This window comes from Hypanus sabinus, chromosome 22, assembly GCF_030144855.1.
Source record: "Hypanus sabinus isolate sHypSab1 chromosome 22, sHypSab1.hap1, whole genome shotgun sequence".
Classification (NCBI taxonomy): domain Eukaryota; kingdom Metazoa; phylum Chordata; class Chondrichthyes; order Myliobatiformes; family Dasyatidae; genus Hypanus; species Hypanus sabinus.
This window is the reverse complement of record NC_082727.1, coordinates 21,486,870-21,501,594: the sequence shown is the minus strand read 5'-3', so window position 1 is coordinate 21,501,594 and position 14,725 is coordinate 21,486,870. Positions and strand designations below refer to the sequence as shown.

The following is a 14,725-nucleotide window of genomic DNA, read 5'->3' as shown; positions in this document are numbered from 1 at the left end:
AAGTATGAGATATTGCACTTTGGGAACACAAACCAGGGTAGGACTTGCACAGTGAACGGTAGAGCATTGAGGAGCATGATGGAGAAGAGGCATCTGGCAATACAGGTCCACAATTCCTTGAAAGTGGCATCTCAGGTAGATAGGGTCATAAAGACAGCTTTTGGCACATTGGCCTTCATGATAGGAGTTGGCATGTTATGCTGAAGTTGTATAAGATGTTGGTGAAGCCGAATATTTGTTCTGTGTGCAGTTCTGGTCACCTCCCTACAGGAAAGATTTCAATAAACTTGAAAGAGTGCTGTGAAATTTTACAAGGATGTTTCTGGGACTTGAGGACCTAAGCTATAGAGAAAGGTTGAATAGGTTAGACTTTTTTCCTTGGAGCGCAGGAGAATGAGGAGACATCTTATCGAGGCATACAGAATTATGAGGGGTATAGATAGAGTAAATGAAAGCAGGCTTTTCACCACAAGTTGGATGAGACTAGAAGAGGAGATTATAGGTTAAGGGTGAGAGGTGAAATGTTTAAGGGGAACTTCTCTCGGGGATGGTGAGAGTGTGGAATGAGTTGTCAGTGGAAGTGGTAGATGCAGGTTTGATTTCAACACTTGAGTGATTTGGATAGGTACATTAATGGGAAGGGTACGGAGGGATATGGTCCAGGTGCAGGTCAATGGGGCTGGGTGGAAGATCAGTGAACATTTACTAGATGGACTGAAGGGCCTGTTTCTGTGAACTATAAGGTAGGGAAGCCTTGCTGCCGCAGTGTGGGGAATGGTGTGACCACACCTTGAGCAATGCAGCCTTACTGACTTTGGTGGGCTACTCTGCCCTGAAAACTTTGCACAGAAGATCATCAGGTTGATTCCCAGGATGCATGGTGAAGATCTTGTAATGTTCTGTGGAAGGAGTTAGAACAGGTTTTGACCATGGTGTTGGTGGTGAGGAGGAATTTTCACCCTCAATAGGTTGTGAAGTTTAGGGTACTGTGGAGAGCTCAGGGTGTGGGTGTTGCTGGCAAAACATGTCCCTCGTTGTCCTGATAAGTTGGAGAGCTCTCTTCCTAAATAACTGCCATCCCACACCAGGACATCTCTGTAGGATGAGACCGACTGACCTCTGGCTGCTTATCAATCATCTTCCAGCATGAACTTGGATGTGGGGACACTTACTAACGACTACACAACGTCCAGTTCCATTGGCATCTTCTCATCTGCAATGATGTCCTAGTCTGGAATGGCTGACCGTCCAATAGCTAACATCTTCGTGGGAGGTTTGATCCAATTATTTTTCCCTAGACTCCCATGGCTGTGATGTCATGTTCAGTCCCACTGCTCTCAGACACTTTTTAACATCATCCGGAGTGAATGGACTTGACTACAGTGGCATCTCAAGTGGGTACAGGCAACTGCTGCTCTTTGGCATGGCACCCTGTCGAATTCAGTTTCTCCGCAAAGCAGCAGATATCTTCCGTGGTGAGTTTGAGCCTGGCTGATGACCTGTGTACTTCAGTGAAGTCGGTGGTTCAGGTAGCGCCAGTTCCGATGCAGGACTCCCAGTTGAAACATCACCTGCCCCTTCCCCTCCTTGGACGCTGCCCAACCCATTGAGTTCCTCTGACTTTTCCTCCCGAGCCCAGCATGTGTGGTCTTGCATGTCTCTGTTTGAGTGCTGCACGCCTGCATTGTCTGATCACTTGCCCTAACAGGGTTTGTGCTTTTGGAACAAAATGTGCTAAATGTTAATGATTCTAGTCGCGGGAGCAGCACAGCTTGAAAGAGAAATGTGCTCTCCATGTGCGTGGAAACTGTTTTGTTTTGGACACATTGCAGGCACCCTCAGGGAGAAACACCCACAGCTGCTTCCTGTCTGACCTTGGCACCACAATTCCACTGTACGTCACAAAAAATGTAATCAGTCAGATCAGGAATTCCCCCCTCCATTATGCCTTCCTTAACTTCCAGAACACAGCTTGGCGTCTCTTCAAATACCTTCTGTCCCCATGGAAAAATAACATTCCTGTCCGCTGATGTTTGCCACATTATGTTAGTCCTTTGGGACAAACAATCAACAGTCATTGTTAACCAGAAACACAAAAACTTAAGTGAGATAAGCCCAGGAAAGCCCACATCAGAACCAACCAGTGTCCATTCAGCAGCTGCTAGCCGCCCAGACACAACAGCTAAACTCAGCCGGTTAAAACTCTGCCCGTTTGTAAAATCCAGTCAGACACCATAACCAGGAACAGTTACAGGATTCCACCCTGAGCCACTCGGATTCAAGCTGCAGTTGGTTCATGCCCTGCCTGGAGCCAGAGGCTGAGTTGGATTTGTGCCCCACCTCTGATCTCAGCAAGTACAGCAGCACGTTCTCTCCTCTCTCATCTCCCCTCCACTCCCTTCCCATCTTCCCTCCCCTCCAATCCCCTTTACCTTCTCATCTCCCCTTTACCCTCTCTCTCCTCCCAAGATCTTTGCCAGTTGGAATTGACCAGCCCACTCGGAGCCTTTGGTCATCCCCAGGCACACCAGGGCATTGAGATCCCTCTGTGAGAGGGAGGGCTGCCTCGAGGAGTTTCCAGAGTTTGAACCAATGACCAACATCAATAAAACTATAAAATTTAAAAAGTTCTGTTTGTATGTCACCACCTTCTGCCTCTCTGTACACCCTCAACCCCCCCACGCACTCTCTCTGTGCACATACAACTCCCCCAGCACGTCTCAAAAACCCTCCCCAACACTGAACAACCCATCCCCCTCTCTCTGTCAATAACAGATACAGTCCTCTGTCACAGCATGAACCTTCCATCCCAGCATCCCATAGTTGGGAGCTTGACATCGAAGGATATATTTTGTATCGAAAGGACAGGCAGGAAGGCATAGGGGGTGGTGTGAGTCTGTTGGTAAGAGACCGAATTACGTTTTTCAGGAAAAAGTAACAAAGGGTCAGAGAATGTTGAATACTTGTGGGTTGATAGGAAACTGCAAGGGTAAAAATACCATTATGGGAATTGTATCTAGGCCTCCAAATAGTAGCCAAGATGTGGGGTTGAGTTTGCAAAAGGAGCTGGAAAAAGCATGAAATAAGGATAATGACACAATTGTAATGGGGGATTTCAATATGCAAGGGGTTGGGAAAATCGGGTTGGTGTCAGATTGCAAGAGAGGAAATTTGTTGAATATCTGAGAGAAGGCTTTTTAGAGCAGCTTGTGCTTAAGTCTACTCAGGGAAAGGCTATCTTAAATTGGGTGTTGCGAAATAACTCAGGTTTTATTAGGGAGCTTAATGTAAAGGAACCCTTGGGAGGCGGTGACTGTAATATGATTGAATTCATACTGCAGTTTGAGATTGAGAAGCACAACTCAGATGTATCAGTATTGCAATGGAATAAAGGGAATTACAGAGGCTCGAGAGAGGAGCTTGCCCAGGGGGATTGGAGGACAAGACTAGCAGGGATGATGACAGAGCAGAGATGGCTGGCGTTTCTGGGAATAGTTCACAAGGCGCAGGATAGATAAGTCTCACAGAAGAAGTTGTCTTCAAATGGCAGGCAACCATGACTGACCAGGAAAGTTATGATATTGCATAAAAGCCAAGAAAAGAGCATATGAGGTAGCAAAAGTGAATGGGAAGTTGGATAATTGGGAAGCTTTTTAAATCCAACAAAAGGCAACTAAAAAAGATATAAGAAGGGAAAAGATTAAATATGAGGGCAAGTAAACTAATAATATATCAATTTTTTTTTAGCTATATAAAGAGTAAAAGGGAGGTGAGAGTAGGTATTGGACCACTGGAAAATGATGCTGGTGAGGTAATACTGAGGACAAAGAAATGGCAGATGAACTTTAATGGATACCTTGCATCAGTCTTTTTGTGGATGATATTGGCAGAGTGCAAGAAGTCCATGAGCGTCAGGGAGCAGGAGTGAGTGTCTTTGCTATTACAAAGGGAAAAAAAAATGCTAGGCAAACTCAAAGATCTTAAGGTGGATAAATCACCTGGACCAGAGGGATGTCCTAGAGTTCTGTAAGAGTTGCTGAAGAGATAGCAGATGCATTGGTTAAGATATTTTAAGCCTAACCTCTGGTTGGGGAAGTGTTAGAGTCTATTATTAAGGATGATGTTTTGGGATACTTGGAGACTAATGATAAAATAAGTTAAAGTCAGCATGGTTTCTGTAAAGGGGAATCATGCGTGACAAACCTATTAGAGTTCTTCGAAGCAGGGTGGGAAAAGGAGAGGCAGTGGGTGTCATTTACTTGGATTTTCAGAAGGCATTTGATAAGGTGACACACATGAGGCTGCTTAACAAGATAAAATCCTATGGCATTACAGGAAAGATACTGGCATGGATAGCGGAATGGCTGACAGGCAGGAGGCTGTGAGTAGGAATAAAGGGGGCCTTTTCTAATTGGCTGCCAGTGACTAGTGATGTTCCTCAGGGGTCGGTATTGGGACCACTACTTTTCACATTGTTTGAGAATGACTTGGATAATGGAATTGATGGCTTTGTGGCAAAGTTTGCAGATGATACAAAGGTAAGTGGAGGGGTAGGTAGCAATGTGATTGCAGCAGAAATTAGACAAATTGGAAGAGTGGGCAAAAAAGTGGCAGATAGCATACAGTGTTGGGAAATGTATGATAATGCATTTTGGTAAAAGGAACAATAGTGCAGTCTGTTATTGAAGGTTCATACATCAGAGGTGCAGAGGGACTTAGGAGTTGTTGTGTAAAACCCTCAGAAGGTTAATTTACAGGTTGAGACTGTGGTAAAGAAGGCAAATGCAATTTTGGCATTTATTTCAAGGGAAATAGAATATAAAAGCAAGGAGATAATGCTGAGGCTTTATAAGACACGAGTCAGGCCGCACTTGGAGTATTGTCAACAGTGTTGGGCCCCATATGTCAGAAATGATAAGTTGTCATTGGAGAGAGTTCAGAGGAGGTTCATGAGGATAATTCCAGGAATGAAGGAGTTAACATATGAGGAGCGTTTGGCAGTTTTGGGCCTGTACTCACTGGAATTTAGAAAAATACAGGAGAATCTCATTGAAACCTACCGAATGTTGAAAGGACTAGATAGGGTGGATGTGGATAGGATGTCCCCTATGGTGAGGGTATCCAGAACTAGAGGGCACAGCCTCAAAATAGAGGGGCAACCTTTTGGAACAGAGGTAAGAAGGATTTTTTTTTTAAACAGAGAGTAGTGAATCTGTGGAATGCTGTGCCACAGAGTGCAGTGGAGTCCATGGGTATACTTAAAACAGAAGTTGATCATTTCCTGATCGGTCAGGGCATCAAAGGATATGGCAAGAAGGCAGGTGCCTGGGGTTGAGTGGGATCTGGATCAGCCATGATGGAATGGCGGAGCAGACTCGATGGGCTGAACGGCCTAATTCTGCTCCTATGTTTTATGGTCTATCCCATTGTATGCCCACCAGCCCAGCATCTGCACACACCAATCATCCCTTTCCTGAACACTGCGGTGTCTCTGGAGCCCCTGTACACTGTGTACACAGGTCCCAGTGCTTCTGTGCACTGGTACACAGGCTCCAGGGTCTCCACGCACTGGATGCACTGGCCCTACAGTGACTGTTTGAGACAGAGTTTGGCTCCATTCTGATCCTGACAATCATACCCATCCCTCAACTGACCTGTTCCAACTCAGGAACCTGAAGGAACAATGTCTTCAGCACCTGACCTCTTCCATACGCGTGGCGCGCGTGTGCGCGCGCGCACACACACACACACACACACACACACACCCCAAACAAATCAAGAACACCAGTACACAGTCACACGTTTTTACAGACAGGCACACAGAGATAATCACATGAGGAATTTCTCATGGGCAGAGGAACCTTGGGGCTTTGATGCCAGAAGTGCTGCAGTTCCACATGAAAACCAGAAGCAACAAGGAGGGTAAATTAAATGCAGGGATGAAGCAATTGTGGTCCAGCGGCAGAGGGTGCTGGTGAGAAACAGCTAAAGTGGTGTATTGATGGGCAGATGTGTGGTTTGACTTCCTGTAGTAGGGGTGCACGTTGAAGAGGAGGCTGTGGTTGCGAGAATGAGGGGTGACACCAAGGACAGGATTGTAGAATTGCACAACAGTACCAGGCAACGCCTCAGATATTAACTAAAGGTTTATGTCTCTGCAATACTTATTCAGTCATTGAGCAAGGGGTCTAGGACTCACTGCCTGAGAGGGTGAGAGAGGTAGGAACTTTCCTCCCCGGGAAACACTCCCTCTTGGGCTTGGAATGGAGAGCTGGAGGCCGGAACGGTAGGGTTAACCCAAGCAGGTCCATGGTCAGCAAGCATGGCCTGGTGGGCCAGATGGTCTCCTCTGGTGCTGGGCTATTTCTATGCTTCAGGTACACACAGTTACATGCTTCCATTTGCACAACCACACACCCACGCACGCGGATGTGAGATTGAATCTGAATGTGAAGGTTTTAAGTTGAAAGCTGAACTTGGTCTCAGTGAAGGTGACTGAATGGAGACCAGGAAAAGCCTCACTGTGCAGAGGAACCACAGGACACCACCATGCTTGGCCAAAACGGGTCAACACACCCACACCTGGTTAACTCTTTCCTGACCAGTTGAGGGAGTGCCCGGGGATGCCAGTAAGTATTAGCTGCGACTGCTTCAGCACAAACAGCTCCCTGTACATCCACCTTCCTTGGTCACCCTCAACATACAGCAGCTAACTCCCATCACCTCACCTTCCAACAAAGGTCTCCCCTCGGTGAAGTTGTGGGCACAGCAGGAACAACGTGAGGGGGAGTGTCTGAACTCCCTGGCCGCAAGAACCAGGTCCAGCTGTCAACTACCAAAGGAGGTTAGGTAAACTTGGGAGCTCAGGATTGGGAGAACACACTGTGTCACCCTGTGGTGGGCTGGCAGCTGCTTAATGGACCTAAAGGCCTCGCTACAATGATTCAAGTTCAAGTGTATTATCATTCAACTGTATACATGTATACCGTCAAATGAAACAATATTCCTCTGGGCCAAGGTGTACAATACAGTATGTATAACTTACACACAACTCAAATAGATGCTGCCTGGCCTGCTGTGTTCCACCAGCATTTTGTGTGTGTTGTTTGACACAACTCAAAGTAATATTACCACAATAAATTAGCAAATAGTGAAATGTATTAGAGACAATTGACATTTAGCACAAAATGTATTCACTGCACAAGTCAAAAAGAAAACTGGCGCCTCATAGGTGATGAGACCTGGGTGGTGGCAAAGGAGTTTGGAAGTCCCGCAGCCAGGGGGTAGAAACTTATTTCCTAACTTAACAGTTCTTGTCTAGAACAAGAACCTCCTGCCTGATAGTGTTGTTCCAACACAGCAAGCAACTTCAGCAGAGCCACAGTCCCGCCCCTCCCTCGGTATGACACTCCATCGCTGGAGAGGGACGGGGGCACTCCCCCTTGATCAGGGCTGGAGTGAGACTGATCCACACACTACACCCAGTGCACGGCTCACAGGCCATGGGGAGGGACGGAACACCTTTCCTCTGATAACTGAACGCTGTTTATTTCATTAGAAGCAGCTTGTTTATACAGAACTTTTCTCCTTAGTTGGATAGAAAAGTTTTTCTTTTGCCATTTACAACGTTGAATTGTTTTTGCCAATGACTGTTCATAAAACCAGATTTGGGTGGTTTCTGCATGTCCAGGTTTGTTGAATCTGAAGTGTGTGTGTGTGTGTGTGAGTGAGTGAGACGTCCTGCAGTAACAAAGCAGTGAATCTGCCCTGCCTTCTCCACTCCATGGTGGTCTCAGCTTGAGCTGGAGCGTGTCAGAATGTTCCGGTGTCAGTGCAAGCAGGAGTGTGCCAGGGTACCCTGGGCAAAGTTAGGGCTGGCAGCCCTTTTTAGATTTACTGTCTCATCCCCTGCATAACAGCTGTTCTGCTGGGCTGGACTTCTCTGATTCAATCATTCAGTTTCATTAAACACTCATAGCCAAACATCATTGCTTCACATTGGGGCCAGGACCTTAGCTGTGGCGGATGTGATCGAAGGGCCCTCACGTGTTAAGCCAGTGGCTGATTTGTAAGGGGAGCGTGCTACTTCACTGCCACAGTGAAGGTGAACCAGCACAAACCACCTCTCTCTGGGTATATTTCTTTAAATAAAAGTATATTTTTAAAATTAAAGGAAAACTTCCTCCAGCAGGCAGATGGGAACCAGTGTGGTGGGAGAGCATGTGAAGTGGCTGTGGGGGGAACTAGATGATAAGCTTAGGAAGTTGAAAGTAAAAACATATATGTTACATATACTACCTAGGGTTGAGTATCATCTATTTCAATGCAAGGACAGCAAGGGTTAAAATAGGTCCTCTTGAAAATCAGAGTGGTCATCTAAGGATAGAGGCAAAACAAATGAGGGAGATCTTAGCTGGATTTTAATGCATCTGTATTTGCTCAGGAGATGGAAACAGTCTCCAGAAGTAAGACAACTCAACAGAGAGGTTATAGACGGCATACAGATTACAGGGGAGGAGATCTTTTTAGTCTTGAGGCAAATTAGGTGGATAAATTGCCAGGGCCTGACAATGTTTTCCCTCAGACTCTATGGGAGGCAAGTACAAAAAGTGCAGAGGCCCTAGAAGAGATGTTTAAAACATCCTTAGCCACAGGTGAGGTGCCAGAGGATTGGAGAATAGCAAATGTTGTTTGTATGTTTAAGAAAGACTCCCAAGAAGAAGCCTGTTATCAGTGGTGGGCAAGTTATTGGAAGGTATTCTACGGAACAGGATATATAAGTATTGGGATGGACAGGGACTGTTTAAGGGCAGCCAATATGGTTTTGGGTGTGGTATTGTGTCTAACCAATCTTAAGGAATTTTTCAATGAAGGCAAGGCAGTGGCTAATGTCTACACAGAGTTTAGCAAGGCTTTTGATAAAGTCCCACGAGAGGTTGGTCAAAAGGATTCAGTCGTTTGGCATTCAGGATGAGGTAGTAAATTGAACTAGACATTGGCTCCATGGGTGAAGCCAGAGAGTAGTAATAGATAGTTGTCTCTTTGATTGCAGGCCTGTGACTAGCGGTGAGCCACAGGCATCAATGCTGGGTCCATTGTTATTTGTCATCAACATCAACGATGTGGATGATAATGTGGTAAACAGGATCAGCAAATTTGCAGATGATACCAAGATTGGGGGTGTAGTGGACAGAGGGAAGACTATCAAAACTTGCAATGGGATCTGAATCAGCTGAAGAAATGGCAGATGGAATTTATTGCAGACAAGTGTAAGATGTTGCAGTTTGGGAGGACAAACCAATGTACAACTCACACAGTGAGTGGTAGGGCACTGAGGAGTTCAGTAGAACAGAGGGATCAGGGAATACAGGTCCATAATTCATAGAAGGTGGTATCACAGATAGATAAAGCTTTAAGCACATTGACCTTCATAAATCGAAGTACTGAGTACAGGAGTTAAAATGTTTTGTTGAAGTTGTATAAGACATTGGTGAAGACTAGCTTGGAATATTGTGTGCAGTTCTGGTTATCTACCTACGGGAATGATGTCAATAAGATGGAAAGATCACAGAGAAAATTTACAAAGATGTTGCTGGGACTTAAGGACCTCAGTTATGGGGAAAGGTTGAAAAAGTTAAGGCTTTATTCTCTGGAATGTAGGAGAATGAGGATAGAGGTGTATAAACTTATGAGGGGTATAGACAGGGTAAATGCAAGCAAGCTTTCTCTGCTGAGGTTGGGTGAGACAAGAACTAGAGGTCATGGGTTAAGGGTGAATGGTGAAATGTTTCAGGGAAACCTAAGGTGGTGAGAGTATGGAATGAGCTGCCAGCGGAAGTGATCGATGCAGGTTCGATTTCAACATTTAAGAGAAGTTTGAATAAGTACATGGATGGGAAGAGTGTGGAGTACCATCGTCCAGGTGCAGGAAGAATAACTTTGGCACAGTCTAGATGGGCTGAAAGGCCTCTTTCTGCACTGTAGTATTCTATGATTCTATAGCAGAATAATGAGTGAAGTGATCACCTCTCTGTCCCACTCGCCGACCACCTAACCTTCCTGTGCATCACAGCAGGCTTTCACAGGAAACCACCAACTGTTCAATAAAAAAAAACTAGATCACAGCTACGGGCAGCGGAACAATAACGTGCAACCAGCCAGGGCTGTAGATACAGCTCAAAACCACCAGCTCCGAAGAAAGATGAGTTTCTGACACATTCATTTCTGCTTTATTACCGGAGAGGGTGTGAGTCACTGTCGAGAGCAGAGGTGAGGCAACACCAGCCCTCTTTGCAGACACCAGTCAAGGTGCAGGAAATACTGAGTGTTGATTGCTCCTTCAGCAGTGAGGTCCTAGCCACAGGAGAGGTGGTCTTCCAGGGCTAGGGACTACCTTGTATAAGGTGCAGAGGAGACTCGCTCAGAAACTGGCAGCAAGACTGGAACTCTCCTCCTCCCCTTTCTTCCGTGATCCACTCTCCTTCCCACCTCTCTTATCAGATTCCTTCTTTTAAGAGCAACACACAGGTGTTAGAGGAACTCAGCAGGCCAGACAGTGTCCTGATGAAGGGTCTCAGCCAGAAATGTTGATTCTATATTCCCGTCCATAGAAGCTGCCTGACCTAGTGAATTCCTCCAGCATTTTGTGTGTGTGTTACATTGGACCATCCTGTTCCCTACACCCTCTAACTCAACCTTCAAAGACTCTGCATCCATCTTTTGAGAGAGAGAGAGAGTTCCAAAGATTCAGAAACCTTAGAAAATATTTCACCTCATCCAGCTCCTTGTCTGAGACACTGAGCCCCAGTTGTAGACATCCCACCAGAAAAGTGTCCACTTGATATTTCCCATGTTCTCCTCTTACAGCATGGGTAAGGTGGACAGTGGGAAACGGTTCTCCATCATAGAGGTGTTAAACTGAGGGGAACAGGTTTCAGGATGAGGAGTAGCAGGGAATCAGAGGTTCTTCTCCCCACAGGGTTTTGGAGTCCAGAATCCACTACCTGAGGGGGTAGTGGAGCCAGCAATACTTCAAAGTTTAAAAGTTATCTGGATGAACCAAGACAGGGAAGGTTAAGGATCTGGTGGGATTTGTATAAATGGGTAGGATGGTTTGTCACAGGCACAGGGACATCCTGTTTCTGCATTGCTTAACACTTTTTCTATCAGATCACCTCTCAGACATGTAACCTACAGACTGTACAAGTCCAACCACCACATGTTTTCCCCCGAGACACCGCTTTCATTTACAAAGGGTTAACTTTGGTTAAGAGCTTGGGTCCTACAGCCGAGGATGGAAGGCAGGAGGAGAAATATTTTCAAGCTGTGGATTATTTGAATGTTCGACTGCAATGGGGCTGAGGCAGGGTCCTTAGAGTTCAAAAGGGGTGTGCAGGATGGGGTAGGAAAGGGGCAAGACAGAATTACAATGGGGTCACCCCACCTCTTCTGGACATTAGTGGGTTGCCTGCAGATGGACAGGGCAGTTCCTACCTCCTCCCACTCTGCACCCACCACACACAATACTGAGCCATTTGGTTCCACAGCAGCTGCTGGCACCAGGAGTAGGGACAACAGCAGTGACATGAACATCAGTGACTCCATTTCACCCTCCTGGGTCTTCCTTCATTTCAGCTGGTTAGATTCCTCAACCCTCCCCCTTCCCCCGACAACAGCACTGGAGGGGAGCCCCTCTCTTTCATCTTCAGGGTCTGGGTACAGTCAATTGGTTTATTATTTTTGTACCCTGGTACTGAGATAGAGTGAAAAACTTTGTTCTGTGCGTAAATGACTTCACCAGATCAGCATATTGTTAACCAGGTCGGCATTTACTGCTGATCCCTCATTGCCCTGAGAGGAAGGCGTGAACGGCAGCAGTGCTGGAGAATATGGTCCCATAGCGCTGCTGGGCAGGGAGTTCCAGGTTTATTTCCAAGGCTACCTGCAGATGGTGGTGTTCTCTGGCACCTGTGCTCTTGTCTCCTGCAGCCCGCCCAGCCACTCTTCAACGCGTTAACCCTTCCGTGAAAGGAATCGGCATCCTGAACGTGATCCCTAAGTCCTCCTTGATTAGCCCGCTCGTCACATCCTCACGGAGACGCTGAGGAGTTTATCAAACACGCAGGTGGGGATGTTCACCAGTCACTGAACAGTTCACATCTCCTCAGACCCAGCCTGCAGACAGGATGACCCGGTCACGGCTGAGGGGTGGCGGACACGCTCTCAGTACTTTCCAGCGTCCAGTCCGCATTCTCGCCAGTTTTGATAAACATGCTTCGGGATGAAACATGAATTGTTTCTCCCCGCACGGACGCTGCTCTACCCGCTGAGTGTTTCCACCTTTTAATAATTTTTAACGTCCCGAGATCGCAGCCCGTCCTGTGACAGACGCGGTGGTTACAGGTACAGGCAGGCAAGAGGCTGCATTACTAATGCGAGGAATCGCCCTCGTTACACGCACAAGAACAGCACCGTAACGTGATTTGACTTTCCTGCTCCGACAACAATAAAGTTCAATACCGAAGCGGGCGGAACGTTCTCCCTCTCTCCAGCCCCAGCACGGTGGCCGCAATGTGACCAGAAACTGAGAGCACTGTATCTGCGGGGCTAATCCCCACTCCATCACCCCCCAGAAAAAAACCCAGTAGGACCCACTCCCTCTGCAGGAGTCATCAGACCTAAGTTCGGTGTCTGGGTACAGTCAACCCTTACCTTCCCGAAACGATTGATTATCTCGGGATATCGTCTCCCTTACCCCTTCCCGGCGGCAGATTCACTGAGCGGGGGCAGGGACTGGGAACCCGTTAAAATTAACCCCGCGGGGGACATAGCAGTCAAAGAGCGAGAGGAGCGGAGAGGGTTCAGACGGACAGGGTGAACAGGGGACCGAGAGGCTATGGATACGGGGCGTCCGGAATGGACACCGAGCCTCAGACTTGCTTGGTGTCCCGGAGGCAGTACCCGGGGATCCTCTGGCGCCGAAAACACCCCTCCTCGTGAACCCCCCGATTCGTTCAACTGCCCCCGGATCTGAAAGCCGTCCGGACGCTCCGCTCCTGCATCCTACCTTCCTGCGACTCTGGCATCTTTGTCTTCGGTCCAGAGCCCTGCTCCCGGCTTCCACAGCCCAGGATGTCCGGAATGTGAGGCAGAGGTAACGGGAAGCCCGGTTAAATAGTCGCGGCCTTGCCGTTGTTGCCCGGGGAGAGAGGCGGGCTGGAGGCGGTGCAACAGATGTAGTGAGCGGCGCGACCTTTCACAGTACAGCTTCCTTACAAGGAGTGCGAGCCTTGAACGACCCAAGGACATCAGGCACGCAGAGAGGGGTCATCGCACGGGTCACCCCTACAACGGCAGGTCACCGTCTGCAATAGAGGAAGGTGGAAACACTCGGCCGGTCGGGCGACGCCTGTGGGAGGTGTTTCAGGCTGAAGACCCAGAGCCTCTGCATTGCCGCTGCCACCCTGCACAAAGATGCCAAAGTTTCTGTTTTCATTTCCATCACCAGCGTTTTGAAGTTTTGAAAAGTTTCAAAACTTCCTTCTCAAGGAGGCCTCTAACCCAAGAGGAAGGAGACGTTGGATCTGTTCTGGAGAATGAGGAGGGTGCAATGGGGAGCACTCAGGCAAGAGCAATCACTACACAGTATCTGGTTCAGACAATGAACGAGAACTCTAAAGGACAATATCTTCACTAAAGATGGGTTGGCTGAAAGGATCTGTTCAGAATAAAGTTCACTGTAAGTAGTTAATCCTCCCCATGCCCCAGGATCCCTGTAGAGTGAACATCTGCTTATCTCTGTCTGACTCAGCTCTCTATGAGAGAGAGTGCCAAACGTCCTCGGTCCCATAACAGAATAAGTTCCTGCTCCTCTCTGCAGTCTAGTTTCACACAGTTGTTCTGAACTAGGCCCCTTAATTATCCCATGGAGAAACAGCCCAGCATCTGTCTGCTGAGTTCCCTCAGAGTCGTGTATGTTTCAATAAGATCACATCTGGTCCTCTGACCTCAATTCTCAAAACAACCCCAGAAAAAACACACTCTTTCTGTAAAGGAGAACCCCTGCCCCCCATAATCCCAGAGGTGCTGCTCCCGCTGGTATCTCACCAGTGCTCTGTGATTGTAGTAGGACCCCCATTCCCCAGGTTACCCGACCAATGCCACATTTCTGCTCTAGCTGCATGCTAAGCTTCTGTGTTTGTGTACGAGAAGCTCCTGACCCTCATCTTCCTCACCGTGACCCTGTCTCTGTTCCTATCAGTCAATGATTCCTGACCTCCATGTGAGGATCCCTGACTTTCATCTCCATTCCCAAAGCCCTTCATCTCTGTTTCTCTCACCTGATGTCTCCTGATCTTCACCTTCCTCCAAATGAGGAGCCCTGACCTCCATCTCCCATCACACGAGGACCCTAACCTTTGTTTCCCTTCCCATGATCCCTCATCTCTTTTCCCCATCATCTGACCTCTGTCTCCCTTTACACTTCCTCACTCATTCTCCAGCCGGTATGTTCATGCCTACACCCGTAGCCATGCCTCTGCCGAATATCTCTTTTGACAGCTTGCTCACCCACCCATTCAACATCCGCTTATGTGGCCAGGGGACAATCAGCAGTAAGTTGTTGAAGTCCCAGTCCTGATGTAAAGAGAGAGGGAGAATGTGAATACAACCATCAATGGATGAGAAAGAGGCATGAGTGGCAACTACCATAAAGGGGCGTGTCAGA

At 47.5% G+C, this 14,725-nt stretch overlaps 1 protein-coding gene across 1 annotated transcript in view; it reads right to left on the bottom strand.

The window, feature by feature from the left end:
* Window positions 1-13,622, bottom strand: part of entpd1 (ectonucleoside triphosphate diphosphohydrolase 1) — a 30,553-nt gene extending 16,931 nt beyond the window's left edge. The window contains exon 1 of the mRNA XM_059947252.1: window positions 13,067-13,622. Within this exon, the coding sequence (XP_059803235.1) occupies window positions 13,067-13,085 (19 nt within the window). The 5' untranslated portion in view covers window positions 13,086-13,622. The remainder of the gene's footprint in view (window positions 1-13,066) is intronic.
* Window positions 13,623-14,725: the final 1,103 nt, after the last annotated feature.